Source organism: Aquarana catesbeiana, linkage group LG01 (assembly GCF_042186555.1).
Source record: "Aquarana catesbeiana isolate 2022-GZ linkage group LG01, ASM4218655v1, whole genome shotgun sequence".
Lineage (NCBI taxonomy): Eukaryota > Metazoa > Chordata > Amphibia > Anura > Ranidae > Aquarana > Aquarana catesbeiana.
In genome coordinates, this window is record NC_133324.1 from 295,046,911 (window position 1) to 295,062,318 (window position 15,408).

Here is a 15,408-nt window from a genome sequence, read left to right on the forward strand (position 1 = left end):
GAGCCACTCCTTTGTTGCCTTGGCCTTGTGTTTTGGGTCATTGTCATGCTGGAATACCGATCCATGACCCATTTTCAATTCCCTGGCTGAAGGAAGGAGATCCTCACCCAAGATTTGACGGTACATGGCCCCGTCCATCGTCCCTTTTGATGCAGTGAAGTTGTCCTGTCCCCTTAGCAGAAAAACACCCTCAAAGCATCATGTTTCCATCTCCATGTTTGACGGTGGGGATGGTGTTCTTGCAGTCAAAGGCAGCATTCCTCCTCCTCCTCCAAACACGGCGAGTTGAGTTGATGCCAAGGAGCACGATTTTGGTTTCATCTGACCAAAACACTTTCACCCAGTTCTCCTGTGAATCATTCAGATGTTCATTAGCAAACTTCAGACAGGCCTGTGCATGTGCTTTCTTGAGCAGGGGGACCTTGCGTGCGCTGCAGGATTTCAGTGCTTCATGGCATAGTGTGTTACCAATTGTTTTCTTGGTGACTATGGTCCCAGCTGCCTTGTGATCATTGACGTAGTTCTGTGCTGATTCCTCACCATTCTCATGATCATTGAAACTCCACGAGGTGGGATCTTGCATGCTGACCCAGACCGAGGGAGATTGACAGCTATTTTGTTTTTCTTCTATTTGCGAATAATTGCACCAACTGTTGTCACCCTCTCACAAAGCTGTTTGGTGATGGTCTTGTAGCCCATTCCAGCCTTGTGTAGGTCTGCAATCTTGTCCCTGACATCCTTGGACAGCTCTTTGGTCTTGGCTATGGTGGAGAGATTGGAATCTGATTGCTTCTGTGGACAGGTGGCTTTTACACAGATAACAAGCTGAGATTAGGAGCACTCCCTTTAAGAGAGTGCTCCTAAGCTCAGCTTGTTGCCTGTATAGAAGACACCTGGGATCCAGAAATATTGCTGACTGATAGGGGATTAAATACTTACTTCCCTCATTAAATGCAAATCAATTTATAACTTTTTTTGAAATGCGTTTTTCTGGATATGTTGTTATTCTCTCTCACTGTTAAAATAAACCTAGCATTAAAATTATAGACTGATCATTTCTTTGTCAGTGGGCAACTGTACAAAATCAGCAGGGGATCAAATACTTTTTTTCCCTCGCTGTAGCTCACTAGCAGCTGCTTGGTATATGTAATTGATTAATTATATACCTGACTCTCTGAATTTATGCTGGTTTGAAGCCAAAGTATGTGTGAGTGTGTACACACACACACACACACACACACACACACTGTGTGTATATATATTTTGGAACAATGCCCACACAAATCAGGTGGCAGATTTTTTAACATAACCCTCATTTCTCTGTTTGTTACAAAAGTTGCACACTAGTTGAAGTCCCACACCCAAATTGATGTTGTGTGTCAATTGCAGAGACATGGCCACTTTGTGACAGGCATTTACACAGTCTGTGTAAAATGTCCCTAGGGTAGTGAGGTAGTTTTAACCACTTGCTGACCGAATCACGCCGTCATACGACGGCAAAGTGGTTTGTTGACGCGAATTGCCCTATGGGTACGTCTGTACCTTTTTAAGGGAGATAGCAGGCACGTGCGGGCTACCGCACAGCGGGGAACCCGATGCACGTGGCCTGCGGGCGTGATCGTGTGCACAAAGCAGGAACGGGGATTTGTGTGTGTGTGTGTGTGTGTGTGTGTAAACACACAAATCCCTGTTCTGTCAGGAGAGGAGAGATATATTGTTTGTTCCTACGAAGTAGGAATAATGATATGTCTCCTCCTCTAGTCAGTCCTATCCCCTCACAGTTAGAACACACCTAGGGAACACACATTTAACCCCTTGATCGCCCCCTAGTGTTAACCCCTTCCCTGCCAGTGACATTTACACAGTAATCAGTGCATTTTTATAGAGGTGATCGTTGTATTAATGTCAATGATCCCAAAAATATGTCAAAAATGTCCGATCTGTCCACCGCAATGTCGCAGTACCACTAAAAATCGCAGATCACCGCCATTACTAGTAAAAAAAATAATAATAAAATGCCATAAATCTTTCCCATAGTTTGGTTTGCGCAAAAGTTGTAGCGTCTACAATCAATATACGCTTATTGCGTTATTTATTTTTTTTTTACCAAAAATATGTAGAAGAATATATATTGGCCTAAACCGACAAAGGAAATTTGTTTTTTAAAAACATTTATTATAGCAAAAATTATAGGTGTTTTTTTTTTTCAAAATTTTCGCTCTTTTTTTTTTTTTTTTTTTGTTTATAGTGCAAAAAAAAAAAACGCAGAGGTGATCAAATACCACAAAAAGAAAGCTCTATTTGTGGGAAAAAAGGACATCAATTTTGTGTGAGTACAGCTTTGCACGACTGCGCAATTGTCAGTTAAATCGAAGCAGCCCCGTATTGCAAAAAATGGCCTGGTCATTAAGCAGCCAAATCTTTTGGTCTGTAAGTGGTTAACAATCATCGTGGATAAGGAGTACACCAGTCTAGCATTTGGTTAAATGTATATACATCCAGCACACAGGCTTGGACTAAAGTTTCCAGACTTCTATTGGCTACAAAAGTTTGAACACCTTTGCCCTAGAAGACCAAGGTAGATACTGGTGGGTGAAGTAAAGGACCTTTGCCATTCAGTGTTGCATGCAATAGTTTTCTGGGACAGATGACATTTGGCAGAAACAGATTCCCAATCACCACCAGCACTATATTTGCCCCCCATGAAGCCTTGGGCTTCATTTACACCGCAATATGCGTATTTTCTCCATGGAATGCAGGTTTTTATGGTCAGAGTTAGCAGAAGATTCTGCATAAAATACACACCTGAAATGCCCATGTTTTAGACGCATACAGTTTTTAATGACTTTGCATATGTATGCCTATACACATTTACACACTTTTTTTTACATCTGTAAAATATGTATGGCCCCTGATGAAGCTGTGTCCTACTTTTTGTGTACCTTGATGAACGATGCGCACATCATTTTTCTTTTGTAGACACAGCTGTGTGTATGGCCCTATTGGCTCCTTTTGTGCTGCATTTGGATGCGTATAGAATTATATGCTGTACTCCACTAAACATGGCGATTTAAACACTAATGTGAATGAGCCCTATTGACTTTACACGTGTATGTATGTATGTACATGTTTACATGTGTTTATATGTGCTTACATCTTGTACATGAAATCCGCAGATATATATGGACCTAGGCGCAGCTGGGTCCTATTTTTTTAATTTTTTTTTTTGGTTGGTTGGCTCTTAGGCCTCTTTCACAGGGACTGTCCGTTCAGGTGCGCCTGTCAGTTTTTTAGGCGGACCTGAACGGACGCTCCATAGACCTCTACGGGGCGTCGGATGTCAGCGGTGACATGTCCGCTGACATCCGACCCGCTCTGATCCAAAAAAGTGTGACGGAGGAAAAACCTACTTTTCCATCCGTCTGTGGATCGGATCGGGTGACGACGGACTCTACGGTCCGTCCTCATCTGATCCCCCATAGAGGAGAGTGGCGCTCTGACAGGTCCATCGCTGCACAGTGTGCAGCAACGGACCTGTCATCTTCCTGCTCAGCGGGGATCGACGGAGCGATACCCTGCTGAGCAGAGTGGGCTCCGTACACAGACACTTCCGTGTGAAGGAGCCCTAAATGTGGCACCCATAATATTTATTTGTTTGTAGACAGAGCTGTGTGTATGGTCCCATCGATTCCCATAGTGCTGTGTTTCGATGCATACAAAACAGTACACTGTATGAATCTAAACCAGGGGTGCCCAACCAGTGGCCTGGGGGCCACATGTGGCTCACGGACCCCGCTGATTTGACCAGCAACCTCCTGCTTTGAAATGGGGGTTTGGCAGACCCAGAATGGGGGCTGCCAACCCACCATCCCAAAGCATCTGTGTTGTGAATGAAGCCAGCAGTAGGGGAAGCAAGCGGCTGCGGAGCAGAGCTGCATAAGCCAATGTATTTATGTATAGAACCGGCTCCTGTCACAGATGGAGTGATACCAAATGCACTCTGCCTGGGACAGCAACAGCCAGCGATACCTGAATGGAAGACTGTTATTAAAGGTAAGTTTATTACTAAAATCACAATGTATATTTGGGCATATCTGTTCTGCAGTGGTTATTGGACTGCTTTCAAACTGATCTGCGGGTGCAGCGCAGTGCATGTGCGGGTTACCTGCACTGAGCCATACACTTCTGTTATTACCTGCGGGTTTGGTGCGCTTTCTAAAAGTGCACCCCACCTGCAGGATAGACTGTATATACTCGAGTATAAGCCGAGTTTCTCAGCACATTTTTTTTGTGCTGAAAATGCCCCCCTTGGCTTATACTCGAGTCAAGCACTTTTCTGCAGCAGAGAATGACATTTTCCAAAATGGCCCTGTATCTCGGTGCCACTTGGTGCTAGGAACCCCAAATTTGCAAACCCAGTGGAACTAGCACTACAACATATCCATCTGGGGGTTCCTAGAACCAAGTGGCCCCGAGATACGGGGCCCCAAAGTCGGTTCGGAAAATGTCATTCTCTGCTGCAGAAAAGTGCTTTACATTTTCCGAACCGAATTTGGGGCCGCGTATCTCGGGCCACTTAGTGCTAGGAACCTCAGCTTTGGATATGTTGTAGTGCTAGTTCCACTGGGTTTTCCCAAATTTGGGGTTCCTAGCACCAAGTGGCCCCGAAATACGGGGCCCCAAATTCGATGAACTGTGTCCATCTGCAGCAAAGTCATTTCGGGGCCCTTTGGGTCCAGAGACCCCAAATTTTGGCTGCAGCTAGGGGGCATCTAGGAACCCTTAATTACCAAGTTTGAAGTTCGGGGGACCTATGGCTGCAAATGGGCACAGTGAGGCTCCAATGGGCATTGTTGACCCTCTTTTCCACTTACAGTAGCTGCGCATTTCTCACGCTAGGCTTACACTCGAGTCAATAAGTTCTCTCAGTTTTTTGTGGTAAAATTAGGTGCCTCGGCTTATATTCGGGTCGGCTTATACTTGAGTATATACGGTAATCAAAGTCTATGGCAAAGTTCAGCTAACACGCAGGAAAGCCATAGGTGCACTGCGCTGTACCCACGGTATGGGTAAATAAACCGCAATGCGTCAGTGTGAAAGCAGCCTTAGGCCCCTTTTCACACGATCAGTCCGACCCAATCAGACCCTCCATTCACCTCTATGGAGCTGCAGATGTAAACAGACTTGTGTCCGTTTACACCCGCCTACCTCCAATCCGATCCACGAAAAAAAAAAAGTGGGATCAGATCGAAGGGCCCATAGAATAGAGTGGGCTGTGTCCGTGTCCACTCTGCATAAAGTGAGTGGCCCACGACCTCTTACCAAGTCGATTTAGTGGCCCTCGCTCTACAAAAAGTTGGTCACCCCTTTTCTAAACGCTGCAGTTTAGACATCTATATGAATGAGTCCTTGTGTTATTTTTTAATACTTCATCAATCACAAACTGTAAAAATGCCTTTCCATCTATACAGGCATCAATCTGTTTCTGTGCTAGGTACATGTAAGCATTGTTATTTTAGCTTGCCAGGTTAATACTGATCACTGAATACTCTTAAACATAATATCTCAATGCCGATATGCCCATATCGTTTTCCATCAGCTAGCACATGCTATTAACTATATGGAGTGACAAACACTTGCCAATTTATGTTTCTATCTTATGGAGGATCTGTGGGCCTAGTTTTATCATCTGTACTGTGTGTGACTCAGGTTTAGCTCTATTTTGTATTCTAGTGCCCTATTACTGGAGCTCCCTTCACCAGAGAAAGAAAATTCTTTTACCCCACTATCCTTTCTTGTGTTCCTTACTTCCTCTGTGCTCCTGTAGCTTTAGAACTGTATCCTTTTTTTTTGGACATATTTCTAACAAAATGTATTAGAGCAATATATGGGGGGGGGGGTTCCTATGGGATTTGCCACCTGCACATTGTGTGAAATTCTAGGCTTTGGCTTATTATCAGCATGCTAAAGAATTGAGAAACCTTAACCAAATGCATTACGATGTGTTGAGAAATTGTGCCACCATCTGGCCATTTAAAAAGCTGCGGGATGCTTGTTTTACGCTAGCAAGAAGGCAAAGATTGTGTTTGTATGTTGCTGCAACCTGCATGCTTTTAATTTCTATTCATGATATCCTGACCTTCATGAGGATTATCGAGTCATGAATAGTGACATTGGCCTTACATCAGGGTTATTGTACAGGTTTTATGTCAGCATATCAGTGCAGAATGATTTGAATTTGCTCCTTCCAGCTAGATTCAGCAGGATTTCCTATTTTTATTACATATCTGTGCAGTTTTATAGCTTACCGCTTATATTATCCTTCTCCTAATTGAAGTATAAATTGATAATGTTTTAATGCTCTTTGACACTTTAAATGTATTGGGTGCGCTATTTCTTATTCTCCTGAATTCCTACTGATTGCGTTTGTTTTTCTTTTTCTCTATAATAATTTCAAATCTAGTAAACTTTTCTCATCAACAAGAAAATGAGCTATAAATAAGCATATTTATGAGCCTGTCCGTTTTTATATGCAATAAGGCAGAATAGTTAAGTTGTAAGGGAGAATAAACTCATTTTTGTGTTGATTTGTATCGAGTCCGTAGGGATGTATTTGCATAAATTAGGCAGATTTTTATTCACACCTGAATAAATTTGCAGTGGATGAATAAATCGAACTGACAAACCATTTCCCCACTGACGTTCTTATGGTTAGAGGTTTTTGCAGACAATACAACATTTTTTAAGTTTTAAAAGTAAAACATTTATGGATGGGAATGCCTATTAAGAGAAGATTTGTTTCTTTTCCATTTAAAGGGATGCTATTTCCCCAGTAAGATATAATACGTGTAATAGAGCACTATAGTTTAACTCTGCATGTTAATTTAAAAAAAATTTTGATTAACTGGAATAGCAATCATGTAGATCTTGCATATGGACTTACATTGCATGTGGTGTACTCTTACTTTATCTTCATAAAATTATTTATAACCCAACTCCAGATGCATAGGGAAATATTCGAACCTTTGATTCCATGTAGATAAAGCCGGCAGCCAGGTGAGAATGAGTAAAAGTTCTCTTTTTTTTGTCCAAGGAGTACAGGTGTTCCAAACAGAACCAACACTAACACGTTTCAGCCTGAAGTAGTCGGCATTACTACAGCGGTAGCTGCTGTTTTCTGGGCCCTGTGCTGAGCAGCTGTGCCAAGAATAGAAGACTCTCGGCACAAACTCTAGAAGATTTCACTGTAGTAGCAGGAAATACTTAGTAATTATAATCTGCATCCCCAGGAGACCCTCACATGAGATATGCATACTTACATTGGTACAAGATAGACCAAAATAAGTAGGCAATAAAGATCATACCTGTGCTCATTTTTAAAGTTTGCCTTTCTTCCACTTTCAGCTGCTTAAATTATCACTTTCCCAGTCAGCTTTTCCTGTTGTAGGGTGGCAGTATGCCCATGAAGTATCTTTTAGACTAGAGCCACCCTTGTATGTGTGTCTTTGGTAAGGGACTGGAGCAGTGTGTCCCTCTACTTTGAGCATCAGAAAAATGTAATTGCCCCAAAACCTAGATGGCAAGCCACTTCCCTTCTCACCCCTAACATATTGAAAGCTGCCGGCGACTGCTATCATTTTTTATCTGTTCCTCCTGAAATTTAGTGTGCATGTTTTTCCACATTTCAAGGAAAAGTGGCGCTAATCTGGAGCCAACATCTTTTAAAGTTATCAACTGAGTTTATAGAAAATGGTGTGCTATCCCTTTTAAGAAATAAATCAGATTGAAAATCGACCAAAGAAAGAACAAGTGTGAGCAAATACACTATATTACCAACTATTGGGACACCTACCCTTACACGCACATGAACTTTAATGACATCCCAGTCTTAGTCTGTAGGGTTCAATGTTGAGTTGGCCCAACGTTTGCAGCTATAACAGCTTCAATTCTACTGGGAAGGCTGTCCACAAGGTTTAGGAGTGTGTCCAGGAATGTTACCATTCTTCCAGAAGCACATTTGTGAGGTCAGGCACTGATGTGGGTGAGGCCTGGCTCGCAATCTCCGCTAATTCATCCCAAAGGTGTTTTATCGGGTTGTGCAGGCCAGTCAAGTTCCTCCACCCCAAACTCGCTCATCTATGTCTTTATGGACCTTACTTTGCTCACTGGTCCAAATCAATTGGTGGGTATTATGGTGTGCGGTTGGTTTTCAAGGGTTGGGCTTGGCCCCTTAGTTCCAGTGAAGGGAACTCTTAAGGTGTCAGCATACCAAGACATTTTGGACAATTTCATTCTCCCAAGTATGTGGGAACAGTTTGGGGATGGGCCCTTCCTATTCCAATATGCACATCGTTGCACAAATCAAGGTCCATAAAGAAATGGATGAGCAAATTTAAGGTGGAAGAACTTGACTGGCCTACACAGTGTCCTGACCTCAACCTGACAGAACATCTTTTGGATTAATTAGAGCAGAGACTGTAAGCCATAAAGATATGGATGAGCAAATTTAAGGTGGAAGAACTTGACTGGCCTACACAGTGTCCTGACCTCAACCTGACAGAAAATCTTTTGGATTAATTAGAGCAGAGACTGTAAGCCGGGCCTTCTCGTCCACATCAGTGTCTGACCCCACAAATGCGCTTGTGGAAGAATGGTCAAATATTCCCATAAACACACTCCTAAACCTTGTGGACAGTCTTCCCAGAATAGTTGAAGCTCTTATAGCTGCAAAGGGTGGGCCAACCCAATATTGAACACTACAGACTAAGACTGGGATGCCATTAAAGTTCATGTGCGTGTAAAGGCAGGTGTCCCGCCTTTGCAAGGTGATATAGTGTAAGCGTAAGCATGGAACAAGAACTGCTACCTTTGATTACCTCATTTTCATGGTGTGCTTTATGTCTCCTGGTATCTTGGAGTACATCTTGAAAGCTGATATGGGGTTATGCTGAACATAGGTCCTTTTGACCTCCTGTGATTTAGAGGTTTTGCCTGGTAAGAAGTGTGTACACTTGGTGGTGTGGGAAGACCAGTTGGCTGTTTAACACTGAAGAACTTTTCTTGGCACACCACCTTCATGTTGGTCTTACTGATTTATTTTTTGATGAACTTGATTTTATTTACTTTCATCGTTTGATATTGGATGTGCACTTTTGATGTATATGTTGCATTTGCTCTCACTTGTTCTTTGGTTGGCTGTTTTTCAATCTGATTTATTTCTTATAGGGATAGCACACCATTTTCTGTATAGCATATTTTAGTCCAGTATTCGGATGTTTGAGTGCTGCTATGCTGATTTATAATCCTTGCACTTTAGCGCAAAAGCTTTTTCTTTAGTTAGCAACTGTAAGTGCTTGGACAAAAATATGACAAAATAGATTACTGGGGGTGTTTATTTGGTTGAGTAGCACGTGGTAATGTAAAAAGGGCTGAGAGTTTAATACTCCTATATTAAGAAAGACTGACCATGTTGGCAAGGACCACCTCTTCTTGAAGACTGGGCATAGGTGGCTAAGTTTTTGTCTGTTCCATCATAAAAGAGACAGAGAACATCACACAATTCCCCCATCCATGCTAGATGTTATGGACAGAGGAAATCTCATTGTTTAAGGGCAGCCTCAGCTGTTCGCACTGCCAAAGAGTCACTGCATGATAGTTTTCCACGCAGCTCAGTCAATTCCTAAATTGACTTTTGTCAAGCCAGGTTGTTCTTGCGACTCAAGGTTTGGCAATTAAACTGGGATCAACCAAAGCCTTAAAACTGGTACATCCTTGCCAACGCATATTGAAGCTTGAGGGGTAGGTTGTACATAATCATTGCAGTTTGATGAATATGGCTACAGGAGAATATATCAGTTTAGTTTAGTTTTATATTGACTTGCTGACTGTTGCATAGTTCATATGTTTTCCTGGATTGCATACATTGTTGCTGTTTAGTAATATAGACAATCTGCAATGGCATGTATGTATTAATGTCCCTTTTATCTCTCACTGAAGCTTTTTTTTTTTTTTTTTTTATAAAGAGCGGACAGTTGGAACCTCTCCTGTTCAGATTTACAGAGGAAGAAGATTTGCAAATGAAGAGGATGTTGCAGAGAATGGATGTTCTTGCAAAGGTCAGAAACATAATTCTGTCTGGTTTACTTGGCATGCTGTATATATCATACAGCACAAGTTACAGTGTATAATATATAACAAAGGAGCTAAATGACAGTGATAAAACACAGCACCTAACAATAATAATCACTAATGCGGGAAAGTACAGTCGGTCCATAATCAGAGTAGTTGGAAAAGGAGATATCTTGACACTTACAATAAGTCTGGGTTAAGTGTTTGAGAAGTATTCTGATAAGAGAACAAACAGGTTGCTGAATGAATAATGCTGTGATATGTGTAGCTATAGAAACCTAGAATTAGAGGGCATAACAAAGCCACTTGCACAGCTTACACCCACTGTCATTGTTCAGAGTGAAGTACTGCGACTTGCACTACTTTTTGCTTAAATCCTTGAAAAGAGCGTATGACACATCTTCACTTTTCTTTTGTGCTTTAAAAGCTTAGTTTTAGAAAGTTGCAATATTTTAAATGAAAAAGTTCTTAAACTGCATTGCTTACCATTATTGTGCATCATTCTGTGTAGTATCATAATGGTATGTATTGCTCAGAATCCAACTTTCCAGCAAAAACTTTCTGAAAAACTAGCTCTTGAGGCTCTGTTAGAACACCAACTTATTAGAAGAGATGCAGTATGTGCCCATTACAAACCTCTTTGATACCCTTTACTGAGATACACGTACAGTGCTTTTTCATTCACCTGAATATCACAGGTATCGTGATCAGCAACTGCACTGGATTACCATTAAGGATCATGGCTCTTGAGCTTTCACCTTCCAAAACTGGTGGTCAATGGCAGCTTCTTTATTTTAATCTGGAAATGTTTGATTAAAATATGTCGGTGTTGTATAAAAACGGATTGGGACTGTGATGCTGGTTTTAGTTAAGAAAAAAAACCTTTGCGACACATTTTAGAATTAAAGATATCCTGCCAGATATGTCTTTTGATTTTCTGTTACTGTAAATTTGAGATATAGTGCTATATATACAGTTTTATATGAGAGAAAGCCGTTCTCCAGATGCACATGCTCGCTCAACAGTACTGCAGCGTTTCTCAACCAGGGTCCCATGAGTCCTCAGGGGTGCTGTGACAAAAGGATAAAATACTGCCCCATCTAAAGCGGTAGTTAGAGGAAACATTCTTCCCTGCCTGCTTTACAACCTACAGACCACTGAACTCTGCCTTACAAACTTAATTTTAGGGCTTGTTAACACAAAAAATGCACTGCCTTTTGCAGATGCCCATGGGGGTGCCATTCATTTTTAATGACACCCTCACACATCTAGCAAATGCACATGCAGTACCATGTGTTTTTTTTGTGGCTCAATTTAAAAATCGTGCTAGCGCTTTTGTGTGCTCTAAAGTATTCATACCCCTTGAAATTTCCCACATTTTGTCATGTTGCAACCAAAAATGTAAGTGTATTTTTTTGGGGATTTTATGTGATAGACCAACACAAAGTGGCACATAATTGTGAAGTGGAAAGAAAATGATAAATGGTTTTCAAAATGTTTTGTGAAAAGTGTGGTGTGCATTTGTATTCATCCCCCCTGAGTCAATACTTTGTAGTACCACCTTTCGCTGCAATTACAGCTGCAAGTCTTTTTGGGTATGCCTCTGCCATCTATGCCCATCTGGAGTGACATTGTTGCCCATTCTTCTTTGCAAAATAGCTCAAGCTCTGTCAGATTGAATAGAGAGTGTCTGTAAACAGCAAATTTCAAGTCTTGCCACAGATTCTCAATTGGATTTAGGTCTGGACTTTGATTGGGCCATTCTAACACAAGAATATGCTTAGATCTAAACCATTCCATTGTAGCTCTGGCTGTATGTTTAGGGTGGTTGTCCTGAAGGTGAAGGCCCCAGTCTCAAGTCTTTTGCAGACTTTATTATTATTATTATTATACAGGATTTATATAGCGCCAACAGTTTACGTAGCGCTTTACAACTTGAGGGTAGACAGTACAAATACAATACAATTTGATACAGTAGGAATCAGAGGGCCCTGCTCCTTAGAGCTTACAATCTAAGAGACTTTAACAGGTTTTCTTCTAAGATTGCTCTATTTTTGGCTCCATCCATCTTCCCATCAACTCTGACCAGCTTCCCTGTACCTGTTGAAGAAAAGCATCCCTACAACATGATGATGCCACCACCATGTTTCACAGTGGGGATGGTGTGTACAGGATGATGTGCAGTGCTAGTTTTCCACCACACATAGTGTTTTGCTTTTAGGCCAAACAGTTACATTTTGGTCTCATCTGACCACTGTTTGCTGTGTCCCCCCACATGGCTTCTTGCAAACTGCAAACGGGACTTCTTATGTCTTTCTTTCAACAATGGCTTTCTTTTTGCCACTCTTCCATAAAGGTCAGATTTGTGGAGTGCATGACTAATAATTGTCTTGTGGACAGATTCTCCCACCTAAACTGTGGATCTATGCAGCTCCTCCAGAGTTATCATGGGCTTCTTGGCTGCTTATCTGATTAATGCTCTCCTTCCCTGGCCTGTCAGTTTAGGTGGACGGCCATGTCTTGGTAGGTTTGCAGTTGTGCCATACTCTTTCAATTTTCAGATGATGGATTGAACAGTGCTCCGTGAGATGTTCAAAGCTTATGTTTTTTATTACCTCACCCTGCTTTAAACGTTTCCACAACTTTATCTCTGACCTGTCTGGTGTGTTCCTTGGCCTTCATGATGTTGTTTGTTCACTAAGGTTCTCTAACAAACCTCTGAGGGCTTCACAGAACAGCTGTATTTATACTGAGATTAAATTACACACAGGTAGACTCTATTTACTAATAAGGTGACTTCTGAAGGCAATTGGTTCCACTAGATTTTAGTTAGGGGTATCAGAGTAAAGGGGCCTGAATTCAAACACTTTTCAGATATTTATTTGTAAAAAATTTGGAGAACCATTTATCATTTTCCTTCCACCTCACAATTATATGCCACTTTGTGTTGGCCTATCACATAAAATCCAAATAAAATACATTTATGTTTTTGGTTGTAACATGACAAATATATATACACATAATTTTATACACAGCGGGAGATGTGACCCAGTGCAGGGCCGTCTTTACCGCAGGGCAAACAGGGCCTCTGCCCAGGGCCCTGCCATTGTTGAGGGGGCCCAAAGCAGCTGCCCCTGGAGCCTGTGCTGCCCTATGGCCTTTTTTCAGCCGGAGTTCCTCCACCTCCGGATTCCGGCACTGGTTGCTGAGCTGCTCACTACTGTCACTTGTAAATACAGGAGCACTTGTACTTACGAATGACAGCGCTCTCCTCCCGGTGGCCATTCACATCTCCCCTACTCTGCAAAACTTATCCTCGATCTCTATGAGAGAGCAGAGAGAACAGAGAGAGCAGAGGGGGGAGGGGGCAGGGGATGTACACAGACAGAAGCTGCTCCAAGCCACGGACATGCAGTAAGTTACATCTTTACTTCTGCAGCAACACTCTGACGTTATTTATCTGGTGAGGACTCGGAATGTGCTCAGTATTGAAAGGGAATCTGGGGAGAGGAGAGCTCTGTACTTGAAGGGAGGGGGGGACTTGGATGTACACAGCTCACCCCTCAATCCTGCACTCCGTACACAGCTCACCCCTCATTCCTGCACTCCGTACACAGCTCACCCCTCATTCCTGCACTCCGTACACAGCTCACCCCTCAATCCTGTGCTTTGTACACAGCTTACCCCTCAATCCTGCACTCCGTACACAGCTCACCCCTCAATCCTGCACTCTGTACACAGCTCATCCCTCAATCCTGCACTCTGTACACAGCTCATCCCTCAATCCTGCACTCTGTACACAGCTCATCCCTCAATCCTGCACTCTGTACACAGCTCATCCCTCAATCCTGCACTCTGTACACAGCTCATCCCTCAATCCTGCACTCTGTACACAGCTCATCCCTCAATCCTGCACTTTGTACACAGCTCACCTCTCAATACTGCACTCTGTACACAGCTCACCCCTCAATCCTGCACTCTGTACACAGCTCACCCCTCAATCCTGCACTCTGTACACAGCTCATCCCTCAATCCTGCACTCTGTACACAGCTCATCCCTCAATCCTGCACTCTGTACACAGCTCATCCCTCAATCCTGCACTCTGTACACAGCTCATCCCTCAATCCTGCACTCTGTACACAGCTCATCCCTGAATCCTGCACTCTGTACACAGCTCATCCCTCAATCCTGCACTCTGTACACAGCTCATCCCTCAATCCTGCACTCTGTATGTAGCTCACCCCTCCACACTGCTCTACTTTAGGTGGCATAACTAGTCATTTATTTCTGGCAGCCTGTCCTCAGGGATACTGCTCCTATTGGGCTCTGTTCCTAGCTGCACTCAGTTAACCTTCATAGCTGGGTGTGCTCTGCCCTGCTCATTGCTGATAGCAAGTTCTAGGAATTTTCTGTTTATTGGCGGGTCCTCTCACCTCTCCAGTCCATGGTGTGCAGGCAATGAGGAGATGATGTGCTGTAACCTTCAGTAACTAATCAGTGAGCTGTATTGATGTGCTGTGACCTCTAGCAACCAATAAGTAAGTGGTAATGATGCACAGTAACCTCTAGCAACCAATCAGTGAGCGGTAAACATGTGACCTCTAGCAACCAATAAATGAGCAGTAACATGTAAGCTCTAGCAACCAATCAGTGAGCGGTGAGGGTGTGTGGTAGCCTCTAGCAACTAATCGATGAGTTGTAATCTTTGCTGTAACCTCTAGCATCCAGTCAATGAGCAGGAATGATATGCTGTAAACTCTGGCAACCAATCTCAATTGTTGCCTGACCTGATTTTGAGTTGGGGGGGGGGGGGGGGCAAAGGCAATGTTTGCCCAGGATCCAATCAATATTAAAGATGACCCTGATCCAGTGCACAGTTGCCACTCTGTAGTAGTAAAACTGCTATAGGGCAGTCAGTAAGTGGTTATGCTTTGACAAAAAAAAATTGAAAGCTGTTGGCTTCTATGCTGATCCGTACCACATTTTGCACTCTCTCTAGTTTTAGTAAGTCAGTCCGAAAATGTCATTTTTTTCCTGTATCCTACAATTTAATACATTATTTTTAGTTTTTGTGACCTAAACCAAAATGGCATTGGTATTATTTGTAGAAGCATTGTAAAGCAGCATTGACCACATCTTATTGGTATTATAGCTTTAGGAAATGCCTTGAGGTGTCTGGTTCAGGCATTTTTCTATTCTGAGTCATTTGTCATAAAAAGAGCATACACAATATACAGCCAAACCAGACAAAAAATACTTTTCTTTTGTTTAGAAGTCCA

At 42.5% G+C, this 15,408-nt stretch overlaps 1 protein-coding gene across 1 annotated transcript in view; it reads left to right on the top strand.

The window, feature by feature from the left end:
- PRODH (proline dehydrogenase 1) overlaps positions 1 to 15,408 on the top strand; it is a 227,899-nt gene that overhangs the window by 148,566 nt on the left and 63,925 nt on the right. Inside the window, exon 9 of the mRNA XM_073629331.1 lies at positions 10,023 to 10,115. Within this exon, the coding sequence (XP_073485432.1) occupies positions 10,023 to 10,115 (93 nt within the window). The remainder of the gene's footprint in view (positions 1 to 10,022; positions 10,116 to 15,408) is intronic.